The sequence below is a fragment of the Oryctolagus cuniculus genome, chromosome 16 (genome assembly GCF_964237555.1).
Source record: "Oryctolagus cuniculus chromosome 16, mOryCun1.1, whole genome shotgun sequence".
Taxonomy (NCBI): Eukaryota; Metazoa; Chordata; class Mammalia; order Lagomorpha; family Leporidae; genus Oryctolagus; species Oryctolagus cuniculus.
Window position 1 is genome coordinate 64,401,315 of NC_091447.1, and position 22,960 is coordinate 64,424,274.

The 22,960-nt window shown below is 46.7% G+C and overlaps 1 protein-coding gene and 1 pseudogene across 1 annotated transcript in view; both read left to right on the forward strand.

Annotated features, from left to right (window-relative positions):
* The first annotated feature begins 2,804 nt into the window (after window positions 1-2,804).
* LOC100350451 (zinc finger protein 208) overlaps window positions 2,805-22,960 on the forward strand; it is a 96,178-nt gene continuing 76,022 nt past the window's right edge. Inside the window, 1 exon segment of the mRNA XM_070059330.1 lies at window positions 2,805-3,661. Coding sequence (XP_069915431.1) covers window positions 3,659-3,661 — 3 coding nt within the window. The 5' untranslated portion in view covers window positions 2,805-3,658.
* On the forward strand, window positions 8,409-21,118 carry LOC127488102 (leucine-rich repeat protein SHOC-2 pseudogene; annotated as a pseudogene).

The window sequence follows — 22,960 nt, forward strand, 5'->3', positions numbered from 1 at the left end:
AGTCCATTTTATAACATTTTTATCATCTTAAAAAGAAACCCCTGTCACTCATCCGTTTTTACATCTTCTTCAGTTGCTAGGCAACCACTAAGCTATTTGTCGGGTCCATGGATTTCTCTGTTGTGGACTTTCTTGTTTGTTAGCTTTTTTTAAAAAAGATTTATTTTATTTTTTTAATATTTATTTATTTATCTGAAAGAGTTACACACAGAAAGAAGGAGAGGCAGAGAGAGAGAGAGAGAGAGAGAGGTCTTCCATCAGCTGGTTCACTCCCCAATTGGCTGCAACGGCCTGGGCTGCACTGATTTGAAGCGAGGAGCCAGGAGATTCTTTTGGTTCTCCCTTGCAGGTGCAGGGGTCCACGGACTTGGGCCATCTGCTGCTTTCCCAGACCATAGCAGAGAGCTGGATTGGAAGTGGAGCAGCCAGGACTTGAACTGGCGCCCATATGGGATGCCAGCACTGCAGGCGGTGGCTTTGCCCACTACGCCACAGCACTGGCTCCTTATTTATGTGAGAGGCAGAGTTACAGACAGAGAGAAGGAGAGACAGAGAGAGAGGTCTTCCATCCACTGATTGACTCCCCAAATGCTGCAAAGGCAGTGGCTGGGCCAGACCAAAGCCAGGAGCCAGGAGCTTCTTCCGGGTCTCCCACACAGGTGCACTTGAGCCATCTTGTACTGTTTTCCCAGGCCATAGCGGAGCGCTGGATTGGAAGTGGAGCAGCTGGGACTAGAACCGGCACTCATAAGGGATGTTGGCGCTGCAGACGGAGGATTAACCTAGTGCGCCACAGTGCCGGCTCCTGTTTGTTTGCTTTTGAAGATTTATTTATTAGGCCTGCATTGTGGTGTAGCAGGTAATGGGGCTGCCTGCGATGCTGGCATCCCATATAGATGCCAATTCCTGTCCTGGTTGCTCCACTTCCAATCCAGCTGCCTGCTAATGGCCTGGGGAAAGTAGCAGAAGATGGCCCAAGCGCTTGGGCTCCTACCACTCTCTTGGGAGACTGAGACAAAGCTGCTGGCATCAACCTGGACCAACATTTATTTGAAAGGCAGAGTTACAGAGAGAGAGAGAGAGAGAGAAGGGAGGGAGAGGGAGAGAGAGAGAGAGAGAGAGAGATCTTCATCTGCTGGTTCACTTCCTAAATGGCCACAATGGCCAGGACTGATATCTGTCCAGTCTGACACGTGGGTGACAGGAGTCAAGGACTTGGGCCATCATCTGCTGTTTTCCCACCCAGGTCCGTTAGCGGGGAGCTGGATCAAAAGTAGAGCTGCCAGGAATGGAAGCAGTGCTCATATGGGATGCAGGCATTGCAGGCTGGCTGTGCCACCATGCTGTCCCCTGTTGTGGACTTTGATAAGAATGGAATTATATAATATATAATATGTGCCCTTTGTGATTGATCTGTGTAATGGGAAGGACACAGCAAAAGTTGTTATGTAAACATTAGAAGTAGACTTATGGGCTGGTATCATGGCACAGCGGGTTAAGCAGCCATTTGCTACTCCATGCTTCTGATCCAGCTCCCTGCTAATGCTACTGGGAAGGCAGCAGATGATGGCCCAAGTGCTTGGGTCTCTGCACCCACGTGGGAGACCCAGATGGAGTTCCTGCCTCCTGGCGCTCTCTGTCTCCTTCTATGATACTCTGCCTTCCAAATAAATAAATTTTTTTAAGGCAGTAGAGTGGCATACCCAAATGGCCGCAGCTGGTGACCAGTGACAGGAACTTAGACACCTCTCTCCCACTCAGTGGACTGGGCTCTCGGTTTCCCCTTGCTTCCTTTAAATGAGCCATTCAGGCATTCAGCCTTGAACATGAAGTGACACACACACCCTATTCCTTCACATACACTGCTAGTTGCCTGTCTGTTGCTGTCTCTGTCTCTGTCTCCTCATGAGCTTGGGACAGAAGACTGCCCCTCTGACCCTCCCTGTCCCCCATGCTGGGAGCTGAATAGCCACCAGGCCAAAAACAAAATGAGTTGGGCCCTTACATCACCCACGTACATTAATTTACCAAAAATAGATCAAAGACTTTAAAGAGGGATCTATTACTCGCAAAAAAAAAAAAAAAAAAAAAAAAAAAAAAAAAAAAACATAGGGAAAGATATTGATGTCTTGGATTTGGCAAAGAACTCTTAAATATGCAGCAAAAGCAAAAAACTGCATTATACTTAGTCTGTACTTTATGAAATTAATTTTTCGTGCTTTGAAAGACAGTATCAGGAAGTGTTCATTGGAATGTAAAATGCTGCAGCCAATATGGAAAACAACATGACAAAAAATTCATAACAGGGTTACCATATGGTTCAGCAATTCCAGTTCTGGGTATATGCCCAGAAGAGTTTATTTATTTATTCGAAAGACAGAGTTACACAGAAGACACACACACACACACACACACACACACACACATTCTTCCATCCACTGGTTCACTCCCCAAATGGCCACAAAGGGCAGGGCTGGGCCAGGCAGAAAGCCAGGGTCCAGGAGCTTCATCCAGGTCTCCCACGCGTGTGCAGGGGCCCAAGCAGGTGGGCTATCTTCGGCTACTTTCCCAGGCGCATTAGCAGGAAGCTGGATTGGAAGTGGAGCAGCCAGGACTTGAACCAGTCCCCATATGGGATGCCAGTGTCGCCTTTACCCACAATGCAACAAACTGGGCCCCCCAAAAAATTCTTAACATTTATGTATTTTCACTGTACTTGATAGGCAGAGAGAAGGGAGAGGAGAGAGAGGAGAGTGGGGGCGGGGGGAGAGAGACAGAGAGAGAGAAGTATCTTCTGCCCTCTGGTTCACTCCTCAAATGTCCACAACAGCTCAGACTCAGCCAGGCCAGGGTCAGGAGCGCCCACGAGGGTGGCGGGGACCCCCAGGGTGTGCATCCTTAGGCAGCTGGAATCCGAGGTCGAGCCGGGCACTACGGTACGGGTTGCACCGCACCGGAGTCAAGCCTTAGGAGGCTCCCTGGCTGGCTGCCTTCTTTGACCCTAAGGCAGCCTGGGGCCCGGGCGGGCATCTGGGATGTCAATCAGCGTATGGGCGATTCTCGGTCTCTTTGTCTCTCAAATAAAATAAAACAAAAATCCAGGTCAATAATGTAAAAAAAAAAAAAATCCAGCGGACCTGGAGTCTCTGTTACTTATGGTGGCGTCACACTGACGTGTCTGTCACCCAAAGTCCCAAGTCCACGGAGGGACCACCGACCCAGCGGATCCAGCCCGGCGCGGCCCGGGCGCCCCTTGGCGTGGGGACCCTGAGTCCGCGACGCCCTGCTCACACTCGCGTCCCCGCATTCAGACCAGGAGCCGCAGGCAGGCTCCAGCCGTCCAACCCTGGGTGCCCACCAAGTTCTGCCTCCAACGCAAAACATCCCTGAGCGGAGACCCACACCCCGCCCGGCGAACGCCAACTTGGGCTCTGTGACGCGTGTTCCCGCCCGGCTGTCACTCAGGCAACGGGGGCGGGCCCGCCGGCACTGTCCAATCAGAGGCGCCGCTTCCCAGGTGGGCGGGGACGACGCGGCGCCAACGGCGAGGACGCGGCGAGTTGGGGGCCGCTCTCCGCCTCGGGTCTCCGCGCCGCGCGAGGGCCTTGGGAGTCGCTGGGACCCCCGCACAGGCCGCGGGCACCCCGGAAGCCGGGAAATGGTGAGCGCGCGGGGCTGGGCGTCCTGGGACTGGAGAGGGAGACGGGGGAGGGGTCGGTTGGGACCGGCCGGTAGCGGCTGAGGCGGCCGGACCCGGGCCTCCTCCTCGCTGCAACTCCGGAGTCTGCGGCCCTCGGTCCCCCCTGGAGTCCGCAGGGTGCGCGGGGCGCGGGCCGGCGGCCGGGACCCCGGAGGTCCTGTCTGGTCCCTGCGCGCGGCGACTTGGGCCTGAGCCCGCAGCCCCGCGTCTCCCTCATTGTGTGCGGGGACGACGCGAGGGTCACGGGGGCAGAGCCGGGCTGGGTGTGCGGGGTTCGCGCGCGGCGGGGCGGGGCGGTCCCCGGGCCCCGTCCCTCCCCCCGCGTCCCCCTGAGTTTTCCAGATGCCCGGAAGTCAGGGTCTCAATTCCACAACTCTTCCTAGAATTCCTTCCCACATTCCCGAACGCCAACTTCCCGTCTCGGGTTCACAGCGTCCTTTAATCAGTTCTTTGTCCTGGATGCTGCGTCGCAACCAGACGCAGGATTTTAGTTACAATAAGTGAATGAATGATTCTTTTTATTTAACAGATTTAACAAGTTTGTCGATATTTTTATGAGAGGAAAGCAGAGGATAAGTTTACTTGGAGCTATGCTTGTGTCTCCCCTGGACCCAGACACCCTAGAAAATTCCCATGGATGGAGGGCCCTCTTTGGAACCTTTCCTGAATGTTCTGTCCTTTCTGCACGTTACGGGTCAGCACGGGCCACCTCTTAAGCTTATCACCTTGAAATCATTTAGGCGCTGATTTTTTTTAAGAAGAAAAAAAATTACTTGAAAGACAGAGTAGTGGAGAGACGGAGAGATAGAGAGAGATCTTCCATCTGCTGGTTCTTTTCCCCAAATGGCCACACAGCTGGGGCAGAAACCAGGAGCCCAGAACTCCATCCCGGTCTCCCACGTGACTTGGCGGGGGCCCAAGCACTTGGGCCAAAATCTGCTGCCTTTCGGGGAACATGAGCAGGGAGTTGGATTGGAAGTGGAGCAGCTAGAACTCAAACCAACACTCCCATGTGGGCTGCTGGTACCCTAACAGGCAGCTTTAACCTGTATGTAACAAGAGACCTTGAGTAAGGATGTAAAATATTTCCAAAGGAAGACGTGAGTTTAAGGGGAAAAAAATGGAATATTCCAGTCTTCCATTGCATTTGTTAAAAATTCTTGTTTCTCTTTTTTTCTTCCTCTGAGTGTGTGTAGTTATTTTCTTTTAGGTAATTTCAAGGCACAGGCTTATAACACCGGGAGCTATTCAGATATGATTAGTTTTTCACCAAAGGATTTCCTGCCATGGGAATCATTAATGGCAAGTGTGTTTTCTCAGTGGAAGAAGGTTGGTTGTGGCTTTTCTTGTGAAGTTAGAGTGTCTTCAAATTTTGTTCCCTCTTTTACACCCAAGCACTGGATTTGAGTGATTTTGCTGAGTTCTTCAAAAATTAGGTTTGTCCCGTGTAATTAGTGGTGGTCCAGACTGCTTGCCTGGGGAGCAGAGACTTGAGGCCAGGGACACCAGCTGAGGCCACCGCCACCCTGAGCCTGCTTAGAAAGGAGATTTACTGAAGGCTCAGATGCTTTCTCCTGGGAGCCTCACCAGCAGGCCTGCTGCCTGCTCACACTCCCTATAGCAGAAGCTCCAGAGCCCTGGAAAGTGGGGGATCCACATGCATACTGGGGAGTTGAGAGGTGACGCCCTTTCTGATAATACAATTGTGGTTTCTCAAGGCCTACTCTAGATATTACAGTTTGAGTTTTACATCTACTTTATTTTTAATTAATTTATTTGAAAGGTAGAGTTACGGAGAGGGAATGACAGAAAGAGATCTTCCATGCACTGATTCACTCCCCAAATCTCAGCAATAGCCAGGGCTGGGCCAGGATGAAGCCAAGAGCCTGGGATTCCATCTGGGTCTTCCATGTGGGTGGCAGGGGGGCCAAGTACTTGGGTGATCTTTCACTGCTTTCCCAGGCACATTAGAGGGAACTGGATCGGAAGTGAGGCAGCTGGGACTCAACCAAGCACCCGAATGGCATGCCAGTGTCACTGTTTAACCCACTGTGCCACAGTGCTGGCCCCACATTCACAGCGTAGATGTGTGCTCAGTGAAATTTATCCAGGAGACACATGTTCTGTCTCCTGAACACAGTGATTTGATGAATTTGGGAATGCATTTAGGTTAGAATTGTGATCTGAATCCAGCTGATTGTTTTGTCACTTCTGAGTGTTAACACTGAGGAAGGAGACTGGCCCTTAGAGCTTCCAGGTTCCCTCCCGTGTCCCCTAAGGTTCCTTTCCCTCCCTCTCCAGGGACTAACCCTCTCCGGGGGTGGTGTCTCAGCATGAGAGTGTCGTTCCCACACTGTGTGTGTTTAACCTCTGGCTGTGGCTTTTCCTTCTGAGTGGTAAGGAAGCAGGCTACATAGCTGAGATCATTTTTTAAAAATATTTATTTTAAAAAGTTTTACATTTATATAAAGGGAACAGGTTTCATGTATAGTTTTAAGAGTATGATGAGGGGCTGGCACTGTGGTGCAGCGGGTTAAAGCCCTAGCCTGAGGCACCAGCATCCCGTATGGGCACCGGTTTGAGACTGGCTGCTCCACTTCTGATCCGGCTCTCTGCTATGGCCTCGGAAAGAAATAGAAGATGGCCCAAGTCCTTGGGCCCCTGCACCCACAGGGGAGACCCAGAAGAAGCTCCTGGCTCCTGGCTTCGGATCGGCAATGCTCCAGTTGTTGGGCCCATCTGGGGAGTGACTCAGCGGATGGAAGACCTCTCTCTCTCTCTGTCTCTACCTTTCTCTGTAACTCTGTCTTTCAACTAAATAAAATAAATCTTTAAAAAAAAAAAAAAAGCATAATGAAACTTCCCACCCTCCCCTCCCTTTCCCACTGATTCCCACCCTCCCTCTTCCTTTTTTTCTTATTTTTCTTTTTTCACAATGACATACTTTCAATTTACTGTATAATCACAATCTAAACAACCAACTAAATAGAGTTCAACTAGTAAGTAGAAAAACCGCTATTTGCTGAGCTAATTTTTATCTGTTGAATATTGTTTCTGTAACTATTGTAACTGTTCTCTGTGTGAATGTGTACAGTTTCTAGTTTCTTGGGCTTTAAAATTTACTTTGGAGAGAAATGATGCAGCTAAGGCAAGAAAATTCTGGAATCAAACAGTACTTGTTCCTTTTAGTCAAGCGAATTTCAAGATTTGAGATGTCTGGGTTTGAGTTGTCAGGTGCATCTTCCATTTTTAGATCAGTTTTTGTGTGTGCGTATCTCTGGAGATCTTTGAAATTTAAAAATCTAGACTACTCTTTTTTTTAAGATTTATTTATTTATTTGAAAGAGTTTACAGAGAGAGGGAGAGGGAGGGGGGAAAGAGAGAGAGAGAGAAATATCTTCCATCTTCTGGTTCACTCCCCAGATGGCCACTACAGCTGGGTGTGGGCTGATCTGAAGCCAGGAGCTTCTTCCAGGTCTCCCACATGAGTGCAGGGGCCCAAGCATTTGGGCCATCTTCTGCTTTCTGAGGCCATAAGCAGAGAGCTGGATCAAAAGAGGAGCAGCCAGGACTCAAACCAGTGCCCATATGGGATGCCAGCCACTCAGACAGAGGCTCAGCCTACCATGCCACAGTGCCCATCCTAAGGGAATAGTCTCAACTCCATAAGACTCACTGCCAGATATCTTTGTCTACTCCTGGGCCTTTCTTCTTTCTTTTTTCCTTCCTTCTTTTTTCTTCTAGAAAGAGAAAGACAGAAAAAGAGATCAATCTTTGATTACTGTTCATTCCCCAAATGCCCAGAACAGTTAGAAGTGGGCCAGGCTGAAGCCTGGGGCTTAGAGCTCCATCCAGGTCTCTTGCATGGGTGAAAGGGGCCCAAGCACTTGAGCCATTGCCTGCAGCCTGCCACGGTGCATTGGCAGAAAGCTGGATTGGAGGTGGAGGAGCTGGAGCTCAGACCAGCACTCAGATATGGGATGTGGGCATTCCGAGCAGTGGCTTAATCCACTGTGCTCCCACTTCTGGGCTCTCACTCAAACCTTGCCCAGATACCCACTTTTAATCATTTGGGGCTCTTATCAGTATTTTGAAAGCAAACAACTGCAAAAGCGTATTTTTCTAACCCATATTCTTTTTTTGAAAGTATTTATGTATTTGAAAGGCAGAGAAAGAGGGAGAGACAGAGAGCAACCAGGGGCTTCCATCTGCTGGTTCATTCTTCAAATGGCTATAAAAGTCAGCTCTGGGCCAGGCCAAAACAACTAGCCAGGAGCTCCATCTGGGTCTCCAACATGGTGGCAGAGGCCCAAGCGCCTGGGCCAATCTGCTGCTGCTTTCCCAGGCATGTTAGCAAGAAGCTGGATTGGAAGTGGAGCAGCTGGGAGTCAAACTGGCACTCCCATGTGGGATGCTGGCATCATAAGCAACAGCTTGACCTTCTGTGCCACAACACTGGAACTCCCCATATTTGTTCTTAAATTGAATAGTCGGATTCCACATTTTAAAATAGCTCTCTGCTATGGCCCAGGATTGCAGTGGAGGATGGCCCAAGTCCTTGGGCTCTGCACCCCATGGGAGACCAGGAGAAGCACCTGGCTCCTGGCTTCGGATCAGCGCAGTGCGCCGGCCGCATTGCTCCGGCCGCAGCGGCCAGTGGAGGGTGAACCAACAGTAAAGGTAGACCTTTCTCTCTGTCTCTCTCACTGTCCACTCTGCCTGTCAAAAAAAATAAATAAATAAAATAAAATAAAAAAATGTTGGCTGTGGGCTCATAAACAAGATGAAAAAATATAAGGTGGGGCTGGAATTTGGCTTAGCTGCTAGGATGCCGGCATCTCATATCCCAGCTGCCTGGGTTCAGTCTCCAGTCCCCGACTCCAGCTTCCTGCTGGTGCAGATCCTGGAAGGCAGTGATAATGGCTTAAGTAGTTGTATTATTCCTGTTACTCACATGGGAGACCTGGACTCAGTTTCTGGCTCCTGGCTTCAGCCCCAGTTGGGGGTAATGCAGGCATTTGGGGAGTGAACCAGCAGATGTTAGCTGTCTCTCTGTGCCTCTCAAATACATAAATAAAATTTTAAAAGGAAGCACCTAGGGGCAAGAGATTGAAACCTTGGAAATCCCTAAGCAGGAATTCTCATACTGCTGCGTGTAGATCCAGGCCAAGCTCTGTCTGTGCTGTCTGAAGCCATTTCATACCTCCCCAGGCTTAACCAAGTGACTACTAAGCCTTCTCATATCACCTCCGTGCCATCGTCAGTGCCAGCATTGGAACTACTCCTCTGCAGGTGACCACAGCAGTTGGTGCTGTGAGCATGTTGACCAGACATTGACCGCTACCCCAGGAGTCTGTCTTCCCTTGCTCTGACTTGCTAAGCCGCTCTGCTGCCTGCTGGCCAGCATGCATTTCAACCTGCTGCTTGCCAGGAAGCTGGTGCTGTGAGCTGTGGTGCTTGCTGTCACATATTGAGCCCTTCCAAGTCTGCGTTCTGTGTTCAGCCATCGCAGGCTGCCAGTTTTGATTATTCCTTGGCACTTAGCAGCGGGAATATGGAATTGGGGCCCTCCTCTAAGTGGTCCTGCGTGGTGTGCTTTGGCCCAGCCAAGCTGTAACTGCTGCTGTCCTTTGGGCCTGATATAAAAGGGGCTCACTGGAAAGACTGTACCTGCAGAAAAGTTATTTTCTATTTTTTAAGATTTATGTTACTTACTTGAAAGAATGACAGAGACAGAAAAAGATTAATCTTCCATTTGCTGGTTTATTCCTCACATGGCTGCAATGGTCGGGGCTGGGCCAGGCTAAAACCAGAAACTCAACCTGGGTCTCCAATGAGCGTAGCCAGGACACAAAGTACTTGAGCCATTTTCTGCTGCTTTCCCAGGGCTGGGAATGGATCAGAAGTAGAACAGCCAGGACTTAACTGGTGCTCTGATATGGGAGGTCAGTGTTGCGGGCAGTAACTTAATCCACTGTGCCACAACACAGCGCCTCTGTAGTAATTTTTTATAAAGAATCTTGGGGGGGGGGGGGGCAGCACTATGGCAAAATGAGTTAAGCTGCTGCCTACAGTGCCAGCATCCCATATAGGCATTGGTTTGAATCTCGGGTGCTCCACTTCCAATCCAGCTTCCTGCTAGTGTGCCTGGGAAAGCAGTGGAAGATGGCCTAAGTACTTGGGCCCTGCACCCACGTGGGAGACCTGGATGAAGCTCCTGGCTTCTGACTTTGGCTTGGCCCAGCCCCAGCCATTACAGCCATTTGGGGAATGAACCAGTGGATGGAAGATTTCTCTCTCTGCTTCTGTGTGTACCTCTCTGTAACTCTACCTTTCAAATATGAGTGTGCCACTATGAGTATGCCGCAGCGCCGGCCCATAAATGAAATTTTTAAATCAAGTCCTTGGCATTTGCAAATTGGCTTGACTGGGACCCTGCAGTACTTAGTCACTAGTTAAATTAATTAGTGTAGTCCAATATAAATTCATTAGGGCTTTGAAGTTTATTGTACAAAACCTATTTAGTGATGGGGCAGTTATTCTTGGTGTTTCTCCTTTCAGCAGCTCACTTTAGCTTTTTTTTTTTTTTTTTTTAAGATTTATTTGTATATTTGAAAGGCAGAGTTAGAGAGAGAGAGAGAGAGAGACTCTTCCATCCAATGGTTCACTTCCCAAATGGCTTCAACAACCTGGGCTCAGCCAGGCTGAAGCCGGGGAGCCTGGAACTCCATATGAGTCACAGATGTGGGTGGCAAGGGCCCAAGCACTTGGGCCATCTTCTGCTGACTTCCTATTTGCATTAGCAGGGATCTGGATCAGAAATGGGAGCAGCTGGGACTTGAACTAGCATTCATAAGGGATTGCTGGCATTGTAAGCAGCAGCTTAACCCACCACCAGACCTTCATTTTAGCTTCTTCAATCTGAAGAGTGACATTTCAGAGTGCATTATTGCCATCTTAAAGCTGTAATTGCACCCGTTAAGCCCTAACGCCTGCTGCCCAACCATGTGAGGATTACTGACACCATCCTGTCCGCCCAGCAACTGGTCAGAGTTCTATCACAAGTTCGTATAAGTCTCTTCTGTTCAATGCTTATTTCAACATCCCCATAGCTACAGTTTGCTTTCATCTCTGAAGGGGATGATATACCTTTACCTGTCTGCCTCCAGGGAACCCCAGCATCCTTGCCATCATCACACACAGCCTTCACAGGCACAACTTGAACTGCATCCATCTTTCTGCAGGAGCACAGATGTGATATTACCATAATGACATCCTCCTCTGGCATTCATTCACTACGTTAAAATACAAAAAAAAAAAAAAAAAAAAGCTTTCAAAAAATAGATGGGTTATTGCCCCAGACATAACCTGAGAGCCCCTTATGCCTTGGTTAAATTCCTAAAAGTTGTTTGGTACGAAGAGGCTGTGGCATCCCTGACACCATAAAGAAGTAGCTCTTGTCCCTATCAATACCCATAACATGTAGAGGTTCTCCTGATGTTCTCCACACAACATAGTCTGTGTTCATCTAAGCCCATTATGCTATTGCTTGCAGATTAGCTCACCTTGAATGGGTACCTCCACCACAAAAGGCTGTAAGGTTTTTCATGCTCTTATCATAGAGGTTTCATGAAGCAGAAAATAAAACATTTTTTAAAAAAGATTTATTTATTTACTTGGGAGGCATATATATATAGAGTGCTTCCATCTGCTTGTTCTCTTCCCAGATAGCCTCAACAGCCAGACCTGAGCCAGGCTGAAGCTAGGAGCCAGGAACTCCATCCTGGTCTTCCACATGGGTTGCATGGGCCCAAGTACTTAGGCCATGATCTGCTGTCTTCCCAAGCACATTATCAGGAAGCTGGATCAGAAATGGAGTGGCCTGGACTTGAACTGGCACTCCATTACGGGATGCTGAGGTTCTAAGTGGTGGCTTAACCCATTGTGCCACAGTGGTCCCAGAGGTTTTTCATTTTAATGAAATCAAGCATCACTTTTTTTCTTTCATGAATCTTTCTTTATGTCTAAAATTTCATTGTTAAACTCAAGATCACCTAGATCTGTTAAGGTATCTTCTGGATATTTTATATGTACATCTGTGACCCATTTTGGATTAATTTTTGTGGAACATGTAAGGTCTATGTCTGGATTCAATTTTTGCGAGTTGTGTGTTGATATTCTGTACTTTTTTTAAAAAAAGAGTATTTATTTATTTGAAAGTCAGAGTTACAGAGAGAGGAGAGGCAGAGAGAGAGAGAGTCTTCCATTTGATGTTCACTCCCCAACTGGCTGCAACGGCCGGAGCTGCACCGATCCCAAGCCAGGAGCCAGGAGCCAGGAGCTTCCTCCGGGTCTCCCACACGGGTGCAAGGGCTCAAGCACTTGGGCCATCTTCTGCTGCTTTCTGAGGCCATAGCAGAGAGCTGGATAGGAAGCAGAGCAGCCGGGTCTCGAACCAGCGCCCATATATGGGATGCCGGCGCTTCAGGCCAGGGCGTTAACCCACTGTGCCACAGCGCCGGCCTCAATAATCTGTACTTTTTCACTGCTTTTTTATTATTATTAAATTTATTTTCACTTTTATTTGAAAAGCAAAGACAGAGATCTTCCATCCACTGGTTTACTCTCAAAACTTGCAACACTTGGGACTGAACCAAAGCCAGGAGTCTGGGGCTCAATCCAGGTCTCTTATGTGGGTGGCAGGTACCCAAATGCTTGAGCCATCATCTGCTGCTTCCCGGGGTATGCATTAGTGGGAAGCTTGGCTTGAAAGGGGAGAATCTGGGATTTGAACCAGATGCTCCGATATGAGGTCCAGGTATCCCAGGCAGCATCTTAACTGTTATAGCCCATCCCTGCCCCTCCATCACTGTTCATTGAAAAGACTGTCTTTTCCCACTGAATTGCCTTTGTCCTTTGTCAGAAGTCAGTTGATTCTGAGTGTGAGTTTAAAAGGAAGCAGTTGACTTCTCCATGTTTATCTTGTATCCTTCAACCTTTCTATACTTTCTATTGACCAGCCCTCCATGCCCCCCCCACCAAGTTCCAGCAGTTTGTTTGTGATTCTTTGAGATGTTCTTTTCTTTTCTCTTTTCTTTCTTTCTTTTTTTTTCTTTTTCTTTCTTTCTTTTTTTTTTTTTTTTTTTTTTTTTTTTTTTTTTTTTTTTTTGACAGGCAGAGTTAGACAGTGAGAGAGAGAGAAGAGAGAGACAGAGAGAAAGGTCTTCCTTTCCCATTGGTTCACCCCTCAATGGCCGCTGCAGCCAGCGTGCAGTGGCTGGTGCCTGGTGCACTGCACTGATCCGAAGCCAGGAGCCAGGTGCCTCTCCTGGTCTCCCATGCGGGTGCAGGGCCCAAGGACTTCGGCCATCCTCCACTACACTCCTGGGCACAGCAGAGAGCTGGCCTGGAAGAGGGGCAACCGGGACAGAATCTGGCGCCCCAAATGGGACTAGAACCTCGGGTGCCGGCACCGCAGGTGGAGGATTAGCCTAGTGAGCCGCAGCACTAGTAAGGTTTTCCACATAAGCAGTCATGTCATATGCAACCAAGACAGTTTTATTACTTCCTTCCCAATCTGCATGCCTCTTACATCTGTTTCTTGTCTTACTGCATTAATTGTATTTTGAGTATAATGTTGAATGGACCTGGTAAGAGGGGACTTCCGTGCCTAATTTTTCCTAAGGAAAGCATCTGCCTTCTCGCCATTACTTATGGCTTTAGCTGCAGGTTGCTTGTAGATGGCACTTCTTAAGAAGAGGAAGATGCTCGTATTCCTAGTTTTCTGTTTGATTTTAACCCAGTAGCTTTTTCATTTTTATTTTTCCCTACCTTCATTTGTGATCTCAGGGATTTCTCTTCTCTCTTTTATTGTCAGTTTACCTCAAGCTCCTGTTATCATATATTTTGATCTTTTCAGAGAACAAGCTTTTGATTTTACTTTTTCTTTTTGTACTTTTTTTTTCTGTACTTTAGGTTTTATTTGCTCTGCACTTTAAAAAAAAAGTTTATTATTTATTTGAAAGTCAGAGTTACAGGGGCTGACATTGTGGCATAGCAGGTTAGACCGCCGCCTGTGATGGCGGCATCCCATAGGGGCACTAATTCATGTTGTGGCTATTCCTTCAAATCCAGCTCCCTGCTAATGTCTTGGGAAAAAGCAGCAGATGATGGCCCAAGTCTTTGGGCCCTTGCCACTCATGTGGGAGACCCAGATGAAGCTCCTGGCTTCAGCCTGGTCCAGCCCTGGCTGTTGTGGCCATCCAGGGAGTGAACCAACAGATGGAAGATTCTCTGTCTCTCTTTCTCTTTCTCACCCCCTCCCTCTGTATCTGACTTTCAAATAAATAAATAAATCTTAAAAGAGAAGGAGGGTCACACCCAGCCTGGCCTCTGGCTTTGGCCTGGCCTAGTCCTGGCTGTTGCAACCCTTTAGGGAGTGAACCAGTGTTTGGAAGACAAAATTATCTGTCTCTGTCTCTCTTTAAAATCTTTTATAAAAATAAAATCACTTAATTTGAGTGAGAGCGAGTTCCCAACTACTAGTTCACTCTTCTAGTCCCCACTGTAACTGGGACTGGTCTTTCTTGTGTCCGAAACCCAATTATCTGAGCTATCATTGCTGCCTCCCTGGGTCTACATTAGTAGGAAGCTGGAGTTAGGAACTAGAGGAGGGTATTGGACAGAGGTCCTCCAATATGGGATGCAGGCCCAACCAGCATCTTAACCGCTAGGATGAACACCAACCTCTGCTCCCCTTATTTATGTCCTAATATGGACGTTTGGATTATTGATTATAGACCCATCTTCCTTTCTAGTATGTGTGTTCCATGATATGTAGCTCCCTCTAGACACTGTTTTTTTGTTGTTTGAGATTTATTTATTTGAAGGAGTTACAGAGAGGGAGAGACAGAGAAAGATCTTCCATTCGCAGGTTCACTCACCAAGTGACCATAATGGCCAGGGATGAGCCAGGCAGGGAGCCAGGAGTTTCATCCGGGTCTCACACAAGGCTGTCAGTGACCCAAACAGTTGGGCTATCTTCTGCTGATTTTCCTAGACCATTAGCAGTTAGCTGGATTGGAAGTGAAGTAGCTGGGACATGAACTAGTGCCCATATGGGATGCCAGTGTTGTAGTCGGTGGCTTTGGCGGCTTTACCCACTAGACCACAGTGCCTAGTTAAGAATGTTAGTTAGGGTCGCGCGTGCCCACACAGCACTTGCTCCCCCAGGACTCGGCCACCCAGAGCCTTGCTGTGGGGTCCAAGGGTCACTCACCTGGCTGGGCGACCCAGGTCGAGAATGGGCACCTCCTGCGGTGCAGGCAGCAGCTTCCCCACCCTTCTGCCGTGACCCTGTTTGGAAGTGCCAAATGCAGCTTCCGGGCAAAGAGACGTTCTCAGAACCCTAAACTGATCCACTTAGGAATTCTAATGAATCATTGATGGACCAGCACCATATTGCCAATTGGAATGAGTTATCAGAAATGGGCATAGTGCCTTTAGATCCAACATGTAACAGATGGATGTTACTCCATACTGATTACTTCTTCCAACCAACACCTTTTGACTGTGTAAGATCCTTGTCTCTACATCTTTGAATTCTGATCACTGGCAAATAAAATAAAGGAGTTCATGTAGTTTTTCTCCACTCTTGAATCACCATGAGTAGTAGTTTAGGAAAAGAAAAAGACTCTAAAGACAAAGATCCCAAAGTACCATCATCTAAGGAAAGAGAAAAGGAAGCAAAATCCTCTGGAGGTTTTGGGAAAGAGAGCAAAGAAAAAGAACCTAAGACCAAAGGGAAAGATGCCAAAGAAGGAAAGAAGGACTCCAGTGCTGCCCAACCAGGGCTGGCTTTTTCAGTTGACAATACGATCAAACGGCCAAATCGAGCACCTGGGACTAGCAAAAAATCTAGTAATGCAGAGGTGATTAAAGAGCTCAACAGATGGGGGAAAGAGAATTCAATGCGTTTGGACATATCCAAGAGGTCTATACATATAATGCCATCATCAATCAAAGAATTGACTCAATTAACAGAACTTTATTTATACGGTAACAAATTACAGTCCCTCCCAGCAGAGGTAGGCTGTCTAGTAAATCTCATGACACTGGCTCTAAGTGAAAATTCTCTTACTAGTCTGCCCTACTCTCTTGATAACTTGAAGAAGCTGCGAATGCTTGATTTACGACATAACAAACTAAGAGAAATTCCTTCAGTGGTGTATAGGTTGGATTCTCTCATCACTCTTTATCTTCACTTTATAACTACTGTGGAAAAGGACATCAACAACCTGTCAAAAGTCAGCATGCTTAGTATTCGAGAGAACAAAATCAAACAACTACCTGCTGAAATTGGTGAATTATGTAACCTCATTACGCTGGATGTAGCCCACAATCAACTTGAACACCTTCCAAAGGAGATTGGAAACTGCACGCAGATAACCAACCTTGACTTGCAGCGAATGAACTGCTAGACCTCCCAGATACCATAGGAAACCTGTCCAGTTTAAGTAGTCTTGGTCTAAGATAGAATAGACTATCAGCAATACCCAGATCATTAGCAAAATGGAGTGCATTGGAAGAATTAGATTTAGAGAACAATAAAATTTCTACTTTACCAGAGTCTTTTATCTAGTCTTGTGAAACTCAATAGTTTGACTTTAGCTAGAAATTGCTTCCAGTTTTATCCAGTGGGTGGTCCATCTCAGTTTTCTACCATATATTCTCTTAACATGGAACACAATTGAATCAATAAAATCCCATTTCTCCAGAGCAAAAGTATTAAGTAAGCTGAACATGAAGGACAATCAGTTAACATCTCTTCCCTTGGATTTTGGAACTTGGACTAGTATGGTAGAGTTGAATTTAGCTACTAATCAGCTCACAAAGATCCCTGAAGATGTGTTTGGTCTTGTTTCTCTAGAGGTTCTAATATTATCAAACAATCTTCTCAAGAAGCTTCCCCATGGTCTTGGAAATCTTAGGAAGTTAAGAGAGTTGGATCTAGAGGAGAATAAATTGGAATCCTTGCCAAATGAAATTGCTTATCTTAAGGATTTACAGAAATTAGTATTGACAAACAACAAGTTGACCACTCTTCTCAGAGGCATTGGTCACCTTAACCAATCTCACACATCTAGGCCTTGGAGAGAACCTAGTTACTCATCCTCCTAAGGAAATTGGTACACTGGAGTACCTAGAAGAACTGTATTTGAATGACAACCCCCACCTGCATAGCCTTCCCTTTGAACTAGCTCTCTGCAGCAAACTTTCAATCATGATTATTGAGAACTGTCCACTCAGTCACCTTCCACCTCAGATTGTTGCTGGGGGGCCTTCTTTTATCGTTCATTTCCTAAAGATGCAGGGTCCATATCATACCATGGTCTGATACAAAACCTGCTGGTCCCACACACTGTTCAAAAATAGACTGCCATTAATGTTTCATATCTATATCTGTATCTATTTATGTAGATATTGATATATATGGCAGATTTAAAAGACTGCATTATGTGTTTCTGCTGATAGAGGAATCATAGCCATTTAGATTTTTTTAATTTTGTACAAAAGGCTTAAATAAGATTTATTTGCTGAATTTGATGGATGTTTTTCTGTTGAGTAACCTGATATGCCAATTTGTGTAAAATATTTGCCAACAAATTATGAAGTTAATAAATTTAAGGGACTGAGGCAGTATAGTTAGGTATACTTTCTCGTAGAAAGCATATATTGGGCAAAAAATTTTGTTGCAACTTTTCATATACATTTTCCCCTTTCTATTTGTCAGATATTTATAGGCCCAGAAGGTAGAATTTTTCTTTTAACTTATTTTGAGATTTGAGATTTAAATTTTATATATTGTTTATAGTCAGAGTAAATCACTGGATTTTTTCCCCCTTTGGATTTGATTTGCTCTGTTTCGATCAGATCTAGACTTTATATCCTTAGCTAAAGAATTTGCATGAGCTCATTTAAATATTAAAAGATAATTGCTTGAGACAGCTGGCAACTTGAAAAGATACTGGTGAAAGTCTAGAATTCCTTTAATTGTTGTTCTTTGATGAGTTGTGAAGCAAAGCATCTGAAATGAGTCTTTGGATAGGGGGAGGATGTTGAGACCTTTTATAGTATTAATATATTTTCTGAAGTTGGGGGCAACAGAAACATGTAATGAAAATGAGTTTTGTCATTCCTGAAAGTTGCAGATCCATGAAAACTAGCAGAATAATTTGCTAAAAAAGTAAATAAATTACCCATAAACACACATTCTGTATACGTATATACAATGCTATATAGATATGTATTTTTTTTATTATTTTTTTTATTTTTGACAGGCAGAGTGGACAGTGAGAGAGAGAGACAGAGAGAAAGGTCTTCCTTTTGCCGTTGGTTCACCCTCCAGTGGCCGCCGCAGCCGGTGCGCTGTGGCCGGCGCACTGCGCTGATCTGAAGGCAGGAGCCAGGTACTTATCCTGGTCTCCCATGGGGTGCAGGGCCCAAGCACTTGGGTCATCCTCCACTGCACTCCCTGGCCACAGCAGAGAACTGGCCTGGAAGAGGGGCAACCAGGACAGAATCCAGTGTGCCGGCACCGCAAGGCAGAGGATTAGCCTAGTGAGCCGTGGCGCCAGCCAAGATATGTATTTATTATCGTAAACTACAATAGGTAACTTTAAGGATTTCTCCCTATCCTTGTACAATGAAATGAATGTCTTTCTTTGAAAACTGCAATATATGTATGTTTCCAGGTTATTTAACAGTGTACTGTGGTTTTATATCTTGACTTGCCTGGTACATCTTTCAGTTCTGGAATATTTGTGTCCAAGCACAATGTCTTCACACTGTGCTATATTGCTGCTGAACTAAATGCACTTTTCCCCACATCTGGGACACTGGCTTCAAACAATTCAGTATTGTTACCTTTAATTTCACCTTTTCTTTCTTGGTAGTACAATTATGGAAAAGAAGCACATTGCATAGAAGCCATTGGTAGTTCAGTGGAGGTTCTTGTAAGATGTGCTATTTGATGTTTTTTTTTTGTTTGTTTGTTTGTTTTTGCTTTACTTCTTTTAAAACCAGCGGTATTGTAAATGTGTGCCCCTTAGGTAGTCCTTTTACTTTTGGTAATGCTGGTCTAAGTCCATTTAATTGTTAGAGACTCAGAGCAAGTGCATTATAGATATCCTAAAACACACTTCCCGTATAATGACTATTACATATAATTACATAATGCTGCTTATTTTTTTTTTTCATTTAATTGGGCATTGTGTTTCAAACATAGCCATTTCTTTTTTTGAATTAAAAGTATATTATTGAAATAGCAATTTAGACTGTTTTACTTTTCCTGGCTCTCAAATTCAGGACTAGGTTTGAGGTCAAACTTTTGTTCATAATTGGCAATTTTATAAGAAGCAACTAAGAAATGGAAGGCAGGTGAAGATATAAAACCCTAGAATGCCTAAATGTGCTGTAAAACTATTGTAGATGTCACTGGATTTTACCAAGTATTATCTGTTCTTTTTTCCATCTACTGTGGCTTTTCAGTTAAAATTTTGTTTATAAAAGGAATTTATTACAGCTCTACCTAGAAAAAAAAAAAGAATGTTAGTTAATTAGCATTGTTAATGTCATTGTGGTCTGAGAGCGCAGTTTGAATGTTGTCTGTTCTTTCCGTTTTGTTAAGGTGGTGTGTGTGTGTCCCACAGTGTGTACCTATGTACATGTGAACTGAAGAATGTATATTCTGCTAGAGTTAGATGAAATCTTCCATGGATTTCTGGGAAACTGTTGTTTGGTGGTGCTGTTCCACCATGTCCTTCCTGATTTTTCTGCATACAGGAGCTCTTAATTCCTGATAGGAAGCCATGGAAGTTTCCAGAGATACCAGTAGATTCTTGCATTTCTCTTTGCATTTTAATGGTTTTTGCCATGGTACATGTGCAATAAATATTCCTTCCTGGAGAACTGACCTTTATCATTAAGTAATACTGTGCTTTATCTCTTCAGTTTTCATTGTTCTGAAGTATGCTTTGTGTGAATAAAGCTATGCCAGTTTTCCTTGATTAATGTTAGCACAATGTATCTTTCTCCTTTCATTTGATTTTTTATTTAAATTGTGGGTTTTTTTTTTTAAAGATTTACTTATTTATTGGAAAGAGTTAGAAGGAGAGACAGAAAGGAAGATCTTTCATCTTCTGATTCACTCCCCCACATGGTTTTGATGGCCAGGGCTGGATCACCCTGGAGCCAAGAGCTTCATTTGGGCCTCCCAAGTGGGTGTCAGGGTCCTAAACACTTGGGCCATCTTCTACTTTCCAGACCATTATCAGGGAACTGGGTCAGAAGTGGAGCAGCTAGGACATGAACTGGCACCTATATGGGATGCCGGCATTGCAGGAAGCAGTTTTACCCGCTATGCCACATTACTAGCCCCTAAATTGTATTTCTTTAAAAATATTATTGGGGGCTGGTGCCGGGGCTCACTAGGCTAATCCTCCGCCTTGCGGCGCCGGCACACCAGGTTCTAGTCCCGGTCAGGACGCCGGATTCTGTCCCGGTTGCCCCTCTTCCAGGCCAGCTCTCTGCTGTGGCCAGAGAGTGCAGTGGAGGATGGCCCAAGTCCTTGGGCCCTGCACCCCATGGAGAACAGGATAAGTACCTGGCTCCTGCCATCGGATCAGCGCGGTGCGCCGGCCACAGCGGCCATTGGAGGGTGAACCAACGGCAAAGGAAGACCTTTCTCTCTGTCTCTCTCTCTCACTGTCCACTCTGCCTGTCAAAAAATAAAAAACAAACAAAAAAATATTATTGGGGCCGGCACTGTGGTGTAGTGGGTAAAGCCATCGCCTGCAGTGCTGACATCCCATACGGGCAGCAGTTCAAGTCCTGGCAGCTCTGCTTCTAATCCAGCTCTCTGCTGTGGCCTGGGAAAGCAGTAGAGGATGGTGCAAGTCCTCAGGCCCCTGCACCCAAGTGGGAGACCCAGAAGAAGCTCCTGGCTCCTGGCTCTACTGGTTGCGGCCAGTTGGGGAGTGAACCAGCAGATGGAAGATTCTCTATGTAACTCTGACTTTTAAATAAATAAATAAATCTTTAAAAAAATAACAAAAAAATTTTAAAAATTATTTATTTGAGAGGCAGAGAGATCTTCCATCCACTGGTTTACTCTCCAGATGGCCACAATGGCCAGAGTTGGACCAATCTGAAGCCAGGAACCAGGAGCTTATTCCAGGTCTCCCATGTGGGTGCAGGGGCCCAAGCACTTGAGCCATCTTCCACTGCTTTTCCAGGCACATTAGCAAGGAGCTGGATCAGAAGCGGAACAGCTGGGACTTAAACTGGCACCCATAAGGGATGCTGGTGTTGCAGGCAGTGGCTTTACCTGCTACACCACAGCGGCAGCCCAAAATTGTATATCTTTTTTTTTTTTTTTTTTTTTTGACAGGCAGAGTGGACAGTGAGAGAGAGAGACAGAGAGAGAAAGGTCTTCCTTTGCCGTTGGTTCACCCTCCAATGGCCGCCGCTGCAGCCGGCGCACCGCGCTGATCCGATGGCAGGAGCCAGGATCCAGGTGCTTTTCCTGGTCTCCCATGGGGTGCAGGGCCCAAGCACCTGGGCCATCCTCCACTGCACTCCCTGGCCATAGCAGAGAGCTGGCCTGGAAGAGGGGCAACCGGGACAGAATCCGGCGCCCTGACCGGGACTAGAACCCGGTGTGCCGGCGCCGCAAGGTGGAGGATTAGCCTATTGAGCCACGGCGCCGGCTAAAATTGTATATCTTAAAGACAGCATGTTAAGTGTAACTTTCTAGCCATGAGGGGAGTTTATGTCAAATGCGTCCATACCACCCTGATCACATGGGGTCTCATCTCATCCCAGATGCTAAGCAGAGTCGGTCTTGATTAGCACTTAGATGGGAGAGTTTATGTCATTTTGTTGTTGTATTTAGACATTGGCATTCAATGTAATTATTAATTGTATTAATGGCCACCATACCCTTTTTGTTTTGTTTTGTTTTTTGTTTTTTGTTTTTTTTTTGGACAGGCAGAGTGGACAGTGAGAGAGAGAGAGACAGAGAGAAAGGTCTTCCTTTTTGCCGTTGGTTCACCCTCCAATGGCCGCCGCGGCCGGCGCGCTGCGGCCGGCGCACCGCGCTGATCCGATGGCAGGAGCCAGGAGCCAGGTGCTTTTCCTGGTCTCCCATGGGGTGCAGGGCCCAAGCACCTGGGCCATCCTCCACTGCACTCCCTGGCCACAGCAGAGGGCTGGCCTGGAAGAGGGGCAACCGGGACAGAATCCGGCGCCCCAACCGGGACTAGAACCCGGTGTGCCGGCGCCGCTAGGCGGAGGATTAGCCTAGTGAGCCGCGGCGCCGGCCCACCATACCCTTTTTTTTAACCAATTTCTATTTGTTGTACTTATTCTTTGTTTCTTTTTTGTATTTGAGCTTTTTCTTGACTTTTCTAGCTTTAACCTTATTCCATGTTTCTTCCCTTTTTGTTTCCTCCTTAAATATTTGTTTGTTTATTTGAAAGAGTCTGTTGGTTCACTCCCCAAGTGGCCACAATAGCCAGGCCTGGCCCAGGTTGAAGCCAGAGCCAAGAACTTCATCCAGGGATCCAAGGTAGGTGGCAGGGTCCCACTCTCTTGGGCCATCTGCTGCTTTTATCAGGCCATTATCCGGGAGCTGAATTGGAAGTGGAGCAGCTGGGACATGAACTGGTGCACATATGGGATGCCAGTGTCTGGGGTGGTGGCTTTACCTGCTACACGACACCAGCCCCAATGTATTTTCCTTTGAATGTGCCTTTTTTTTTTTTTAATTTTTTGACAGGCAGAGTGGACAGTGAGACAGAGAGAGAGACAGAGAGAAAGGTCTTCCTTTTGCCATTGGTTCACCCTCCAATGGCCGCTGCGACCGGCGTGCTGCGGCCGGCGCACCGCGCTGATCCAATGGCAGGAGCCAGGTGCTTCTCCTGGTCTCCCATGGGGTGCAGGGCCCAAGCACTTGGGCCATCCTCCACTGCACTCCCTGGCCACAGCAGAGAGCTGGCCTGGAAGAGGGGCAAACGGGACAGAATCCAGCGCCCCCACCAGGACTAGAACCCTGTGTGCCGGTGCCGCTAGGCGGAGGATTAGCCTAGTGAGCCGCGGCGCCGGCCCTGAATGTGACTTTAAAAACAAAACCTACTTGATGTTTTCCCTTCACTGGGACTGGTGTCCATATGAGATGCCGGCATCTCAGGCAGTGGCTTT